The 14,631-nt window shown below is 38.8% G+C and overlaps 3 protein-coding genes across 3 annotated transcripts; all 3 read right to left on the bottom strand.

Annotated features, from left to right (window-relative positions):
• Positions 1–6,851: 6,851 nt before the first annotated feature.
• LOC113172842 (olfactory receptor 5F1-like) lies at positions 6,852–7,772 on the bottom strand. The gene has a single exon (XM_026375871.1). The coding sequence runs from the start codon at positions 7,770–7,772 to the stop codon at positions 6,852–6,854; it is 921 nt and encodes a 306-aa protein (XP_026231656.1).
• Positions 7,773–9,005: 1,233 nt separating this feature from the next.
• LOC113172841 (olfactory receptor 2K2-like) lies at positions 9,006–9,947 on the bottom strand. Its single transcript, XM_026375870.1, has one exon. It carries the CDS (start codon positions 9,945–9,947, stop codon positions 9,006–9,008), a length of 942 nt encoding a protein of 313 aa, XP_026231655.1.
• Positions 9,948–13,296: 3,349 nt separating this feature from the next.
• LOC113172840 (olfactory receptor 2B6-like) lies at positions 13,297–14,229 on the bottom strand. Its single transcript, XM_026375869.1, has one exon. The coding sequence runs from the start codon at positions 14,227–14,229 to the stop codon at positions 13,297–13,299; it is 933 nt and encodes a 310-aa protein (XP_026231654.1).
• Between the last annotated feature and the right edge of the window lie 402 nt (positions 14,230–14,631).

Below are 14,631 nucleotides of genomic sequence, written 5' to 3'. Positions count from 1 at the left end.
GAATCTATAGTCACAAAACTGTGACAGGATGTTGAGAAACTGTAAATATATATGTACATAATGTAAATGATGACGATGATGTTTCCTTTTAGAAGTGGCGGAGATGCTCGTTTGAACGACAGGGCCGTTCAGGCTGCAACCAAATGTGCGATGATGAAAGGCCACAGAGGAAGTTTTAAACTAAGCTGGGCTCCGGGATGCAGTTTACACAATTATCTGCAGAGGTTATTATACTCAACACTATCTGAACCATCAGGTTTGCAGCTGTAAATACTTTCAGCGATGCCTCTTTCCCAAATAAAGCAGCAAACAGAAGGCTGTAGTCACAGATGATGCTTACATAGCATTTTTCAGACTTTGTAATTAATCATGGTTTCTTACCGCAGTCAGTTACTTTTTGCATGATGTGCATTATTGCACAGTCACTGATTAGAGTTACTTCTGACTCAGGGACTCTTTTACCGAATGGCAATGCAGCAGCTGTGGCATTCCCTCTAAATCTGAATAAAAAGGCTTTCTGGGGAAGCTCGAGGTGTGATTCTTGCTTTGTTTAATACTGTGCTTGGCCTGTTTGTCGGTGAAACATGGATCTCAAACTGATTTCTTTATATATAGTCATGATTAAATAAGCAACAAAGTTAAATTTAAAAAGCACAATTGGTCAAGAGTGACAGCAGCAGCACACTCCTCAACTGTCTTGACATTTTGGTTCAATTGTTTCTAAATGCTGATGCTCTGCCCACTTCACACCAAGGAAACGAGCATGAAGAAAAATACAGATGCACATACCTTGTGAAAAGTAAATGCTTTGATAGAAAACGGAAATAATGTTTCAGTGATTTTAAATAACCACTGCCACTATTTTACATTACACATACACACTGAATTAATACTGCAGTGACTCCGTGCAGTTATACTGCTTCCATTACTGCTGGCTGTTCACTGTGTGAGATGATTACATTATGTGAATGGCTGGGTCAGCTGGACTTTGACCGATCAGCGTGAGGCACAGAACAGAGTCAAAGATTAAAGCGCCAGTTCACGTCGAAGACCAACAATATGGGTTCCCTTCTTTTTGTTTGTCTAAAGCATTGATTTAAAATACATTTCAACAGAATGAATGGAAGCAGTGATCTGAATGGCCTGCAGAGCACACCAAAAGGTATGCGGATGAGTTGCCTACTCACACTTTTTGATTATACGTCGTAGCATTTAGTAGTGTTTGCGTTATCTACCAGAGTTACAGTTGTCACTTGTAGAATAATGTCAAGAGCACAACATGGACAAAACAAGCAGCTGTTGTTAAGCTTTCAGATGTACTGTGTGACCCTCATTAGCAGATGATGTTTGTTATTTAGTTGTCAAGACACGTTCAGAGAACTTTAATGACTTGTTGTCCATGTTGGCCTCAAAGTTAATACTGTATATAGATTTTTATTCTAAACCTTATGTTGTCAAACTCTCTGTAGGATCCATTTAGTAGCTGTTGTGGAGCTTTCTGCTGAATTGCACAACAGCTACTAACTGAACCTTGCGGTGAACATTTTATATTGTAAGTGATGAATTATGTCCTCATCTGTCTGCTGCCAGGTGTCAAACACTCCTTCCAGGAGCTGAGGATTGTACTGCTGGGACACGACTGGCTGGAGAAGAGTCTGACGGGAAACACCATCCTCGGCCGACAGATGTTTGACATCAGCAGAGATGTGAAGATGTGCGTGAGGAGACAGCGTGTTCTTGACGGTGGGCGTAAAGTCATCGTGGTTAAAACCCCTGAAAGGTGGATCCACTATTCTGTTCACCAAGACCCTGGCTTGGTGAACAGCAACATGGCGACCTGCATGGACATGTGCCCACCAGGACCTCATGTCTTCCTTATGGTCATACCTCTCAGCTCTCACAGAGGCATGGAGTGGACTGTCGAGGGACCTCTCGAGCTGATTAACGACAAACTGTGGAGCAACACAATAGTTATGTTCACCAAGCAGGAGAGACTGAGGGGGTCGTCTGTGGAGGGCTACATTGCAAGTCATGGGTTTCTCAGGGCTCTTTTGGAGAAATGTGGACACAGATACCACCTTTTAGACACAAGCGCCTGGGGAGAAGATGATCATAGCCAAGTGGAAGAACTCTTGGAGAAGATTGATGCAGTAGTGGCAGGAAACATAAAGGCAGGAGGAGCTGGTTATATGACGACAAACGAAAAAGTCTCGAGAATAACTGAAAATGAAAGGAAAGAGATTGAAGAGAGGGCAAAACTAAGGCAAATGAATGTGCAGACGGCCAGATGTACACTCAGAGCTCTAATGGGTAGGCATCACTGAAAGCAGCTTTTTAATTTCTTTGATATGGCCCTCAGCGTTACTGTTGTGGTTAAGTCTCAGCTCTCGCAAAGATTTCAAGTCTCAACTAAAGAAGGAAACAAAAGAAACATACATGTACAAATAGAAGGCTTGAAAAACTTGATGTAAAGTAGACGATGATGATACAAACACAAGACAAGAAACTATTAAGAACATCTAAACCATAGCTAAGTTCTATGTTTGTGAAATGAATGTACCTTTATGTAATTCTCATTTTTAAAAGCAACCGTATGGACTTATATACATGTTATATCTACTTGAAATAATGTTAATACATACATTCTGTATTTTGCAAATCCAGGAGAGTCCCCTCCGATTTCCACGCTTCAAATTGCGATTGTGGGTCCAAAGCATGTCGGGAAGAGCTCAACTGGAAACACAATTCTTGGTGACGATGTATTTCCCGTTGGACGTCCAGCGTCGCAGTGCATGAAGAGACAGGGTGATGTCTGCACAAGGCGAGTCACTGTGGTGAACTCTCCCAGCTGGCACGGTAGATACTGCTCAGAGGACACTCCAGAGGAGGTACTACAACAAATTACCCAAAGTGCATCACTGTGTGCTCCCATGGCTCATGCTGTGTTGATGGTTGTACGTAGCGATGAGACGTTCACTGAAACTGATTGGCTAAAAGTGGAGGAACACTTGAGCTTAATTGGAGTTTGGGTGTGGACTCGAACGTTTGTGTTGTTCACCTGGGGAGACAAGCTGGGAGTCACTCCCGTTGAGGAGCACATTGAAAGATGGCCTGCCCTTCAGCGGTTGGTGGACAAATGTGGAAATAGGTACCATGTTTTTGATAACTCAAACAAAGTTGGAGACTTTCAGGTGAGAGAACTACTGGAAAAGATAGAGGAGTTACAGGTGTTGAATGACACTGGAAACATGCTGAGTGGGTTGATAAAGCTGCAGAAAAGCAACAGAAAGTTGGATCAAAGTTCCAAAAAGATGGCGAGACAGCTGAAGAAGGAGAGGATCAAGAATGAGCTCCTGACACAAACCATCACGGAGAAGGAGAAGCTAATAGAGGACATCAGTAGGAGAGCAAACGAGAAGGACAAGCAGATTGAAGCTCTGAAAGTGGCAACAGAGATGGAAATGCAGAAAAAGAAAAGCTGTATGGAGGAGACTGGCAGACGGTTGGTGGAAGCTGAGAGGGAGAACAATCAGCTCAAGCAAGTCATTATGGGAAAAGATAGAGAGATAACAAGTCTGAACAAAAGATGTGTGGAGAGAGATGGTGCAATAAAAGCTACAAAGCAAAGCAGTGAAGTAGAAAAGACGGCGCTAGAGGGACAATTGAAGGAACAAGAGCGAGAGATTGCGGCCTTGAAGAGAATGTGCGAGAAGAAAGACAAAGATCTGGAGCAGGTTGTGACGAGACACAAACGAGATGCACAAGAGCTCAAAGAGACCATAGAAGAGCTGAAGAGAGAAAACGAAGGTACGGGGGAAATGTTAAAAGCCACAATCGAAGGGATGCAGAAGCTCTATGTGAAAGAAGGAGCTGATACAACAAACGAGGTGAACAACCACTTTAACCACAGGAAAACCAGGAGGAACTTCAAGCCACCAGAGGAGTTCGGCCACCATCAGAAATGGGCTTTTACAGTCCCATTAGTTCACCAAGGAGACACCGTCAAGCCGTGTGAGTATGAGATGATCTGCTGCACCGTCCTGAATTCATTGCTCCTGACTCTGATGGATTTAATTCAATTCACTGTTCTGTATCTTTAAGATCAAGAGACAGAACAGAAAAGGCTGGAAGTGTTGCACAGCGATGACAAGGTGTGTAAACACTGTTTTAAACATTGGTGCACAAAAGTTAATAACCACAGGCACATAAAATGACACTAGTTTAAAAACAGATGTTGAGTTACTTTATGCGTCGTGATGTCAAGACTGTGAAACCGTGGTGCTACAGGAAAAGCCTTTAATGCACACAGCACATTTCATTGGGATTCATTTATTAACTTGTTTGATGGCTGTGAAAATATTTCATGCTCGGTCAAAGAATTTGACAGCGATGAGAAAACTTTGATGTTGGAGAAAAAACATTTTGTTTTTATAATTTAATTTATAAAAAGTGAAAAATTTCAATGATTAAAGCTTATAGCTCACAAAAACAAAAAAATCCAGTATCTTAAAAACAAAAGAAAAAAACATTATATTAAAAATATTAGAATATTTTCTATCATCAGTGCGAAGGATTTACAATACAGACATATCCAGCTTCTGAAAGGGGGGTTGATTAAGCACTCAATTACTTGAACGGGGCTCTGTTAGCATGAATTACTGCATCCGTGTGGTGTGGCCTGGAGGCCATCAGCCTGCGACACTGTTGGCACTGAAGACCAGGTTGCTTTGACAGCAGCCTTCAGCTCGTCTGTATTGCTGGGTCGGGTGTTTCTCATCTTCCTCTTGACAGTACCCCATAGATTCTTAACGGGCTTCAGGTCAGTTGAGTAATGGCAGTAAGGGCATGGTCACCCAAGAAGTTAATGGACCTTCTGGTTGTGTCCTGCTGGTAAAGGAAATCAGGAGCTCCATGAAGCTTGTCAGCAGATGGAAGCATGAAGAATACATGAGTTTCACTTTCTGAATGAAATGATGAAAAAACACAAACTTTTTCACAAGATTTAAATCAGTTGATTTGATAATGTCAGCATTTACTTACTTAGTAAAGTGGTGGGATAGTAGAGCAGTGTGCCAATTTAACAATTCTCATTCTGGGTCCATAGCAAAGTGCTGCGAACCAGGTGAGCCAACTCGAGGCTGAATGGACGCCATCGTGGCTCAGTGCCGGAGGTGCTGCACTGGGAGCTGCAGTCGGAGTCTTTGCTGGCTCCTACAGGATGGCTGCAGGTTTGAGTACCAGATCAGCTGTTGGGGCTGCAGCTGGGGCTCTGCTGGGAAACTTACTGGTCCAAGGACTCGGGATCCAGCAGAGGAAAATGGACTCTGATCCGTCTGATAAATGATAAACAAGCATTTTCTGTTCGCTAGCACAGTGTCTGGATAAAGCACGGTGGCAATAAAAGACAAAGGTCAGAAAGAAGCGTGATCACTTGTGGACTACACTGGTAGCTCAGCTGACAAAAGTGTGTCTTTTTTCGTGGTGACGATCTTAGAGATTTTTATGGTAACTTCAGCACAGGGATTCTTCTATTATCCTGCAAAATCTACATTTACATAATGCAAATATTAAGGTGCTAATTAAACTGAACCAGTGTTAGGACCTTAAAGTGCTAGGATCTCTGTCACATAGATATAAATAGATATAAATAACATAAATGCCTTGGATCATTTAATAATTTTCACAGACCTTTTTTGTGGATGCCAACATATGTACAAATATTGATTGCACTAAATATGATATAATAGATGTCTAACATTAGCATTGATGACAGTCTGTAATGGTCATTGTTACTAAACAGTAAAGAGACTTGATGATCGGCAGAGTTTGCAATAGATAAAAAAAAGTGTATAGTGGAGTTAGTTTTCCCTGCATGAGAGATATTATTGAGTCTTATTAGTGTGATGCAAACATCAGTCAGGAAGACAGAGGGCCCCAGTGCAGAACAGCCAGCGTAGACAGTCTGGCAGATGAAGGTATGAAGGTTTTAACAGAAGGTTACACAAAGTCCAAAGTGTTTAATTCAACACAGGTATTTCCACTGACCGATTCAGGAAGCAAGCAAAGTTCAGAATAAAAGGCTACTCAATGTGTAGAGGGATGCTGAGTCTGAATATCAAGCAGGGAATCCAAGAACTGGGCAGGCAAAGAGATCCGGTAGTCCAAAAGTCCAAAACAGGCAAACAGGGCAGGAATATGAGGAAACTAGAAACATGAACTCAGACCAGAGTGAAAATGAGAAAGTCACAGCGCAGAGCTGTACGTCCACTGTCAGAAAAGAGCAAACTAAGAGATGTGACGCACCAAGCCAGCTGTGTAATGACAAGTTCTGTTGACCATCGGTCCCGTGTAGAAAGGAAACTGATAATAATACATCTGTCGGTGACTTGTTATCAGCAGCGCTGTGCTGTGAGAGAAGCAAAGAGAGGATGGTTCAGGCTGCATGAAGTTATAACAACATCTCTTGAAAGCTGTGCGCTCTTTGTTTAATATGCAATGCGATTAAGCAGACGATAACAACTGAGATGAATCAGAGACTCCCCGTGTTTATTTAACCACACAAACTATGCTACTGTGCTGGAGCCACAAAAATTACCCCTCAGTAAACTGCCGAGCCACGATGACAATATAAGCATGAATATTGTAGTCAATTTCTGTATCATAGTTAAACTGTCAAACAAGGCACAGGTTTTACAAACATTTAAAACCCAACAGATGCATTTAGATACATTCCTTTATTCTGCAGATGACCACTTTGTACTATACAACGTTGGATGGTGGTTATGGAAAAATGTCACGCTGCCCAGTGATGATTTGTTTATTTCTACAAAACAATTCATACACCCTTTGGTCTAAAAACTTTTACCACAAATAAAATGTTGAATTCTTTTTCTTATTTTGGATAATTTGAAGCCGTATATCAATGGATTGATAAGTGGAGGAAAAAGGAGAAATTCCATTGACATAAAATTCTGGACATGCTGCGATAAATCTTTTGAACCAAATCGCATGTAGATCAAATCAAACAGTAAAGTTACAGCAAAAATAGTTACAGAGAAGACATGTGGTATACACGTTTGCATAAACCTATTCATATTTTCTTTGGATTTCAGGCATGTTTTGATCATATATATATAAGTCCAAACCACAAAACCAGCATGGCCAACATAAAAACTATAACTAAATGCTGGAATAATATATTTTGCTATAGAGTCAGAACAAGCGAGATTAGAAATTAAAAAATTAACACAATAGATTTTTGGTATGTTGGAGCCACATAACCTTGATGTCGAGGTTACTGTGCTCAAGAGCAAGAGAAAAAAAGGAAGAAGCCAAGCCACAAACGCCAACACACCAATTCTTTGTTTAGTCATCACAGAGTGGTACACCAGAGGGCGACATATGGCCACATATCTGTCGTAGGCCATTAGAGCTAGAAAAGAGAAATCAGCACAAGCTGAAGAGTGCAACACAAAACCCTGAAGAAGACATCCAGCATGGGAAATGATAAAAGTGGAAGTCAAGAGATCGTTCAGGAACTTGGGGTAAAATCCAGCTGTCCCATAAAGTCCGTTGATGCACAAATTACAGAGGAAGATGTACATGGGCTCATGAAGGCTTTTATCCACAATTACGGTGACAATAATAGTCATATTTACCAACAAAATCACACAATAACACAATACAGTGAGCCCAAAGAGAATGAATCTGTAGTTTGCTGTGACATTTAACCCTGACAGAGTAAGCATAGTAATCTGTGACACATTATCCATCACAAAAACGTACTTTGTAGCTTTTTAGATCTCATTTTATGCACAATACAAATTGCATTTGAGCAAGCTGACTTGTTGGAGGAAAGAAGCAGCATCCTGTTCTCTGTCTGCCAATCCTTGAACATAATGTGTAATCATACGTTTATATTCTCTCCTAGTTGTAATGATGTTGTTAACATGGGACTTCTATCTCCCAATCAGCTGCTTTCACTGAAAGCAGTAAACTTACCTTTACTGAAAGCTACACTATGTGACTTATGCTAGTACTTGATTCATATTTGATCCTCAAATATTACTAAAAAGTAACAAAAATTACTTAGTAACAGTAACAGTTGCTTATTTATCTGGGTCCTAATTGAGAGCTCACGCTCCAAAAGTAAGTTGTGTATATTTTAGTATCTATGTATATTGTGGATTGCAGGCAGGTAAAGTTTGTTTCAAAGTGTGGTGAATTTCTGGTGCTGTGCTTTGATGTTAGAAATTGAAGTTTTGAAGTTGAAATTCAAAACTGTTTATTTGGGTTGCACCGAATAACAACAAAATCATATGAAGGCACAAACCTTACAGAGTTATACAGAAAACCCAGAAAACCCCATTTGACTTTAGGCTAATCTCAATTTTAATAACAAACCTTACAATAAAGTCTTTCATTTCTATTTGATGGCAACTTGTGGGACTGGCTGTAACATTATAAATATAAACCTTTCTGATGATATGTTATGTTTGCAGCTGTTACATTTTAGGAGGAGCATTTTAAAATATGCAGTAGTGAATAAAGTTTGTGCAAAGACACTAAGATTAGACTCTCAGAGTCAAATTTAAATGCAGATGTTATTATCTTTACTATAATGTTTCATAGGGGGGTATTAACATTACTGTAATATATTAATTTGCTACACAGCTTACTTGTGCACTCAATTTTGATGGAAGTGGAAATTAAAATAAACTAACTATAATTAATAGCTTATCAGTCAAATCTCAGAGTTACATATATTTTTATATTTTAAATAAAGCCGTGAATTCATAACATGCAGTATAAGTATAATGGAATATAGTTATTGTAATAGTTTTCTGTTAACATATTAAACCTTAGATTTGACACTTAACACATATGGCACTACAATTTCAGTTTTTACTTTGCGAGGCCTCAGTCAGAAACGCTGACCTTATTGCATTAAACATAGTACACACATTTATTAATTTTATATATATATATATATATATATTTATTTTTTATCTGAGAGAGAATTTAAGGAACAAATTTGACAACAATTTAAGAATATTTCTTTGCATTTCTGGTAACTTCAGACCATAGATGAGAGGATTAAGAAGTGGGGGGATTATTACAAACTCTAATGATAAAATTACAGCAAAAAGTGGGTTTAGATTTTCAACATTTAAACGACTTAAGGCAATATCACAAAAAACACTTATAGAATAACTTACAAATAAAATAGTATGTGGTAAACAGGTTTGGAACACTTTGCTCTTGAATTCAGATGAGCTTTTCCTGCATACAAGAATAATTCGAAAGTAGGTATACAAGACATAGATTAAAGGTAAAATTACAGTAATGGCAGTTATAAGCAAGCCCACAACATTATTAGTAGAGGTGGACACACATGAAAGTTTAGCAATATTCCAGATAGCACAGTAAACTTTTTGAAGCTTGTTTCCACATAAAGGAAGCCTGATGGCCAAAAAAAGGCATAATCCAGTAGAAAAGGCTGGACAGATCCAAGCAAAGGCTGCCAACTTACACACTGTCTTCGCAGTCACTTTGTTGTGATAGTGTAAAGGATCACACACAGCAACATATCTATCATATGCCATGATGCTGAGGATGGTCAGTTCATAGGAAGCATAAGTGTAAATAATATAGATCTGAGTAAAACAAGCAGGACGTGAGATTAAGTGAGTATCAGATAGAAGGTCCAAGAGGAATCTGGGGAAGAAACCAGTAGAGCCATACAGAGAGTTGACAGACAAAAGTGCAATAAACAGATACATGGGCTCATGAAGCGTTCTTTCCAGTGATACTACCAGGATTATAGTAAGATTAGCAAAGAGAATAATGGTAAACAGCAGCAAGCAGACCAAAAAAGCTGGGTAGCGATAAAACCCAATGTTCACATACATGGTGAGGTTAAAGTGAAAATCAGTGTCATTTTCCATGTTAGGTTGAAAAGTATTTAAAATGTCATTAAACAGACCTGTAAATCTTTCATTATTGTTTCTATAGATCTGGAAATTATTATCTCGGGTAATGACGTCCTGTTGCTGTTTGTGTTCATTATTGCTGGTGAAAACTTGCTATGCCCACTCTTATAGTGTAAAGATATTTTATATCTGTGCACCTTCAAGATGTTGGCATTAGTAGTATCTTGGATGTTGGATGACCTCACTGCTAATAAGAGAAATGAAGACCCAGTGGAATAACACTGCAGGAGGCAAATTAGAAAAACCCCAGGTTTGAAAAAGAGGCATAGCTCTGTTGAGCCTAGTATCCCCTTAACTCTTAGCAGCAATGAGTTCATGAATTTCTTTACAAATAAAATCATAACTATTAGAGAAAAAATTGATCAGATCCTCCCTGCATACGCCATGGATGGTCTCGTATGTACGATAGCTCTAGATTCATTTGTAGGACCACACTCGTACTTAGACTGCTTCCTCCCCGTAGATCATTCTGAATTAATTTCAGTACTAAATTCAACTAAACCTTTAACATGTCTCTTAGACCCGACTAGACTGCTCAAAGATGTTTTACCTATGGTCAGCTCATCCATATTTAATCAGATCAATCTATCTTTACAAGCAGGCTGCGTACCACATGTTTTTAAGGTTGCTGTATTCAAACCTCTACTCAAAAAGCCTACTCTGGACTCTAGGGTTTTAGTAAATTATTCTCTAATTCTCTAAAATTCTTAAAAAAGGTAGTTTCTGAGCCATTATGTGACCACCTGGACAAGGAATAACCTGTATGAATATTTCCAGTCAGGATTTAGAGTACATCATAGTACAGAAACAGCACTTATAGAGGTCACTAATGATGAATGTTGTTAGATCTTCGTGCTAGATTTGACACTATTGATTACAACATTCTATTACACAGACTGTAAAATGTCATTGGGGTTAAAGAAACAGCACTATGCTGGTTTATATCATATCTATAGGATAGATTCCAGTTTGTATGCGTTATTGATGAGTCTTCCATTCACACAAAAGTTAGCTACGGAGTTCCACAGGGCTTGGACCAATTGTTTTCCTTCTATATATGTCCCCCTTAGGCAATATTATTCAGAAACACTGAACACAAATGTCTATGGCTATGCAGATGATACCCAGCTATATTTATCTATGAAACCATAAGAAACATATCAATTACCAAACTTCAAACATGCTTAAAATACATCTTTAACCTTTAACCTTCTTCTGAACATGAATTGAACATTGAAGAACATCAACTGTTCTTCTCTTGCCAACTCCTTGCTGCTAGAGACATGGTAGCTCTTCCTCTCCCATAGTAGAGCCACATTTGTCTTGAGGGAGGAAGCAGCTGAGACCCTCAGTATGGTTTAAAGATGATCATCAGTAAGTCTGGACCTGTACTTGGACTTATTGAAGTTCAGCTCAGGGAATCTGGGGGTGAATTCTCTCAAAGACTGCAAATAACGCGATGCAAATAAAAAACGAATAACGGTGTGACCCTATAATTGATCCGGTTAAACGGGGACTGTTACTGCCGATGGACAGGTGTCACTATGTGACTGCAGACTGCATTAGGCTGCATTGAGCTCCTTACTTTCGAACACATCACTTTGACATATAATGTCCCACTGGGCAGCAACCTGAAAAAACTTTTTTTTGAAGTGTTGTGAACGCAGCGCGTTGGGACGAATGTCCGCGAGGCCGCTAGCCAGACTGAAAACTCTCCATGGCAACGCTGCTGTCACTCATCGAGAAATGTTTCTCTGCTTGCATTAAGCCCGGCCAATGTCCCGCCCCCTAGAGACATATACCCCTCCGTGATTGGTTGGTTCATTCAGCTCTGCACCAACACTGTAAAGTGTCACACATATAAAACTTGAGGGCCGCACTAACATTAAACTTTCATATGAAGGCGGGGGGCCACAAATTACCGCGAGTTTGAGACCCCTGATCTACAGGGAGTTTTTCCTCTCCACTCTTGCCTAAAACTTGCTTAAATGAGATTGTTGGGTTTTCTATGTAATTTTCTATAAAATTATACTCTATAAGGTCTTAAACCTTACACTGTAAAGTGCATTCAGATGACTCCTGTTAAGGATTTGGTGCTATATAAATGAATTGAATTGAATTGAATTGAATTTTTTTGTCCTTGAATGACATTTATCCACAGCAGTCCACAGTCCTTTGACCCATCTTCTCCTCAAGTAGCTTCTTGCTAACACTGTTCCTTTTCCTATACAATACAAATAAGAAAACAGAATAACACCAGTGCTGTTGGAAATATAGCACCAGGGAGGGGTGGAGAGAGAGTATTTACTAATGCACACAAAGTGAAAACCAGTCTAATATTTACTCTTGCCTCTTGCCCTTTTTCTCATTCTTGCTTCCTCTGACATCACAACTTTCAGCAATGACTGCAAATACAAGAAGAGCCACACTGCAAAAGAACCAAGTCATGCTTCTGGAGGCTTTAAAGGGACAGATGATTAATTGTACATAATTACACACTGCTACATGGACACCTGGAAAAAAGAAAAAAAGACCTGGTACTGTATCAGTGTTTTTAATTTATAATGCATCAGAAGAGCGCTACAGAGACTGCACACTCATCTCTGTTATGGTAAATTCCCAACCAACTAGCAGTTCATGTAAGATGGCAACAGTCAATTAGCATAGGTTCACTCAAATTTGATTTTAGGCTAATCTCAATTTTAATAACAAACCTTACAATAAAGTCTTTAATTTCTATTTGATGGCAACTTGTGGGACTGGCTGTAACATTACAAATATAAACCTTTCTGATGATATGTTATGTTTGCAGCTGTTCCATTTTAGGAGGAGCATTTTAAAATATGCAGTAGTGAATGAAGTTTGTGGAGAGAAACTAAAATTAGACTCTCAGAGTCAAACTGAAATTGAGATGTTAGTATCTTTGCTATAGTGTTTCAAAGGGTAATATATTAATTTGCTACACAGCTTACTTGTACACTCACTTTTAATGGAAGTGAAAAGTAAAAAAACTAGCTATAACTAACAGCTTATCAGTCAATCTCAGAGTTGCATATATTTTCATATTTTAAATAAAGTCTTAATTTATGTTCTATCATAATATTTGTATTATAGAATATATAAAGCACTTCACCGTAACCTAGTTTTCTTTTAATTTATTAAACCTTAGATTTGACAGATAGCACATAGGACACTGCAATTTAGGTATAGGTTTATATTTTGCGAGGCCTCACACTGAACTTATTGCATTAAAAATAGTACACTGGCACACAATGACTATACTACTGCACTATATATATATATATTATCTGAGAGAGAACAAATTTGACAACAATTTAAGAATATTTCTTTGCATTTCTGGTAATTTCAGACCATAAATGAGAGGATTCAGAAGTGGGGGGATTATTACAAACTCTAACGATAAAAGTACAGCAAAAAGTGGGTTTAGGCTTTCATCATTTATACGACTTAAGGCAATATCACAAAACCCACTTATAGAATAACTTACAAATAAAATAGTATGTGGTAAACAGGTTTGGAACACTTTGCTCTTGAATTCAGATGAGCTTTTCCTGCATACAAGAATAATTCGAAAGTAGGTATACAAGACATAGATTAAAGGTAGAATTATAGTAATGGCAGTTATAAGAAAGCCCACAACATTATTAGTAGAAGTGGACACACATGAAAGTTTAGCAATATTCCAGATGGCACAGTAAACTTTTTTAAGCTTGTTTCCACATAAAGGAAGCCTGATGGCTAAATAAAGACACAATCCAGTAGAAAAAGCAGGACAGACCCAAACAAAGGCTGCTAATCTACACACTGTCTTAGGAGTCACTTTGTTGTGATAGTGTAAAGGATCACACACAGCAACATATCTATCATATGCCATGATGCTGAGGATGGTAAGATCATAGGAAGCATATGTGTAAATAATATAGATCTGAGTAAAACAAGCAGGGCGTGAGATTAAGTGAGTATCAGATAGAAGGTCCAAGAGGAATCTGGGGAAGAAACCAGTAGAGCCATACAGAGAGTTGACAGACAAAAGTGCAATAAACAGATACATAGGCTCATGAAGCGTTCTTTCCAGTGATACAACCAGGATTATAGTAAGATTAGCAAAGAAAATAATAGTAAACAGCATCAAGCTGACCACAAAAGCTGGGTAGCGATAAAACCCAATGTTCACATACATAGTGAGGTTAAAGTGAAAAACTGTGTAATTTTCCATATCAGGTTGAAAAGTCCTTAAAATGTCATTGAACACACCTGTAAATCTTTCATTATTGTTTCTATAGATCTGGAAATTATTATCTCAGGTAATAATGTCCTGTTGCTGATTGTGTTCATTATTGCTGGTGAAAACTTGCTATGTTCACTCTTTCAGTGGTAAGATACTTTATACCTGTGCACCTTCAAGATGTTGGCAATAATAGTATCTTGGATGTCGAATGACCTCACTGCTAATAAGACAAATGAAGACCCAGTGGAATAACACTGCAGGTGGCTGCAAGTTGCAAGTCAGATCTTTTTTGATTATTAGTCCTAAATTAGATTTATCCACAGCAGTCCACAGTCCCTTGGCCCATCTTCTCTTCCAGTAGCTTCTTGCTCAAAATACTGTTCCTGGTTC

The sequence above is a fragment of the Anabas testudineus genome, chromosome 21 (assembly GCF_900324465.2).
Source record: "Anabas testudineus chromosome 21, fAnaTes1.2, whole genome shotgun sequence".
Taxonomy (NCBI): domain Eukaryota; kingdom Metazoa; phylum Chordata; class Actinopteri; order Anabantiformes; family Anabantidae; genus Anabas; species Anabas testudineus.
Note: the sequence above shows the minus strand (reverse complement) of the source record. Positions and strands in the feature narration are given on the sequence as shown.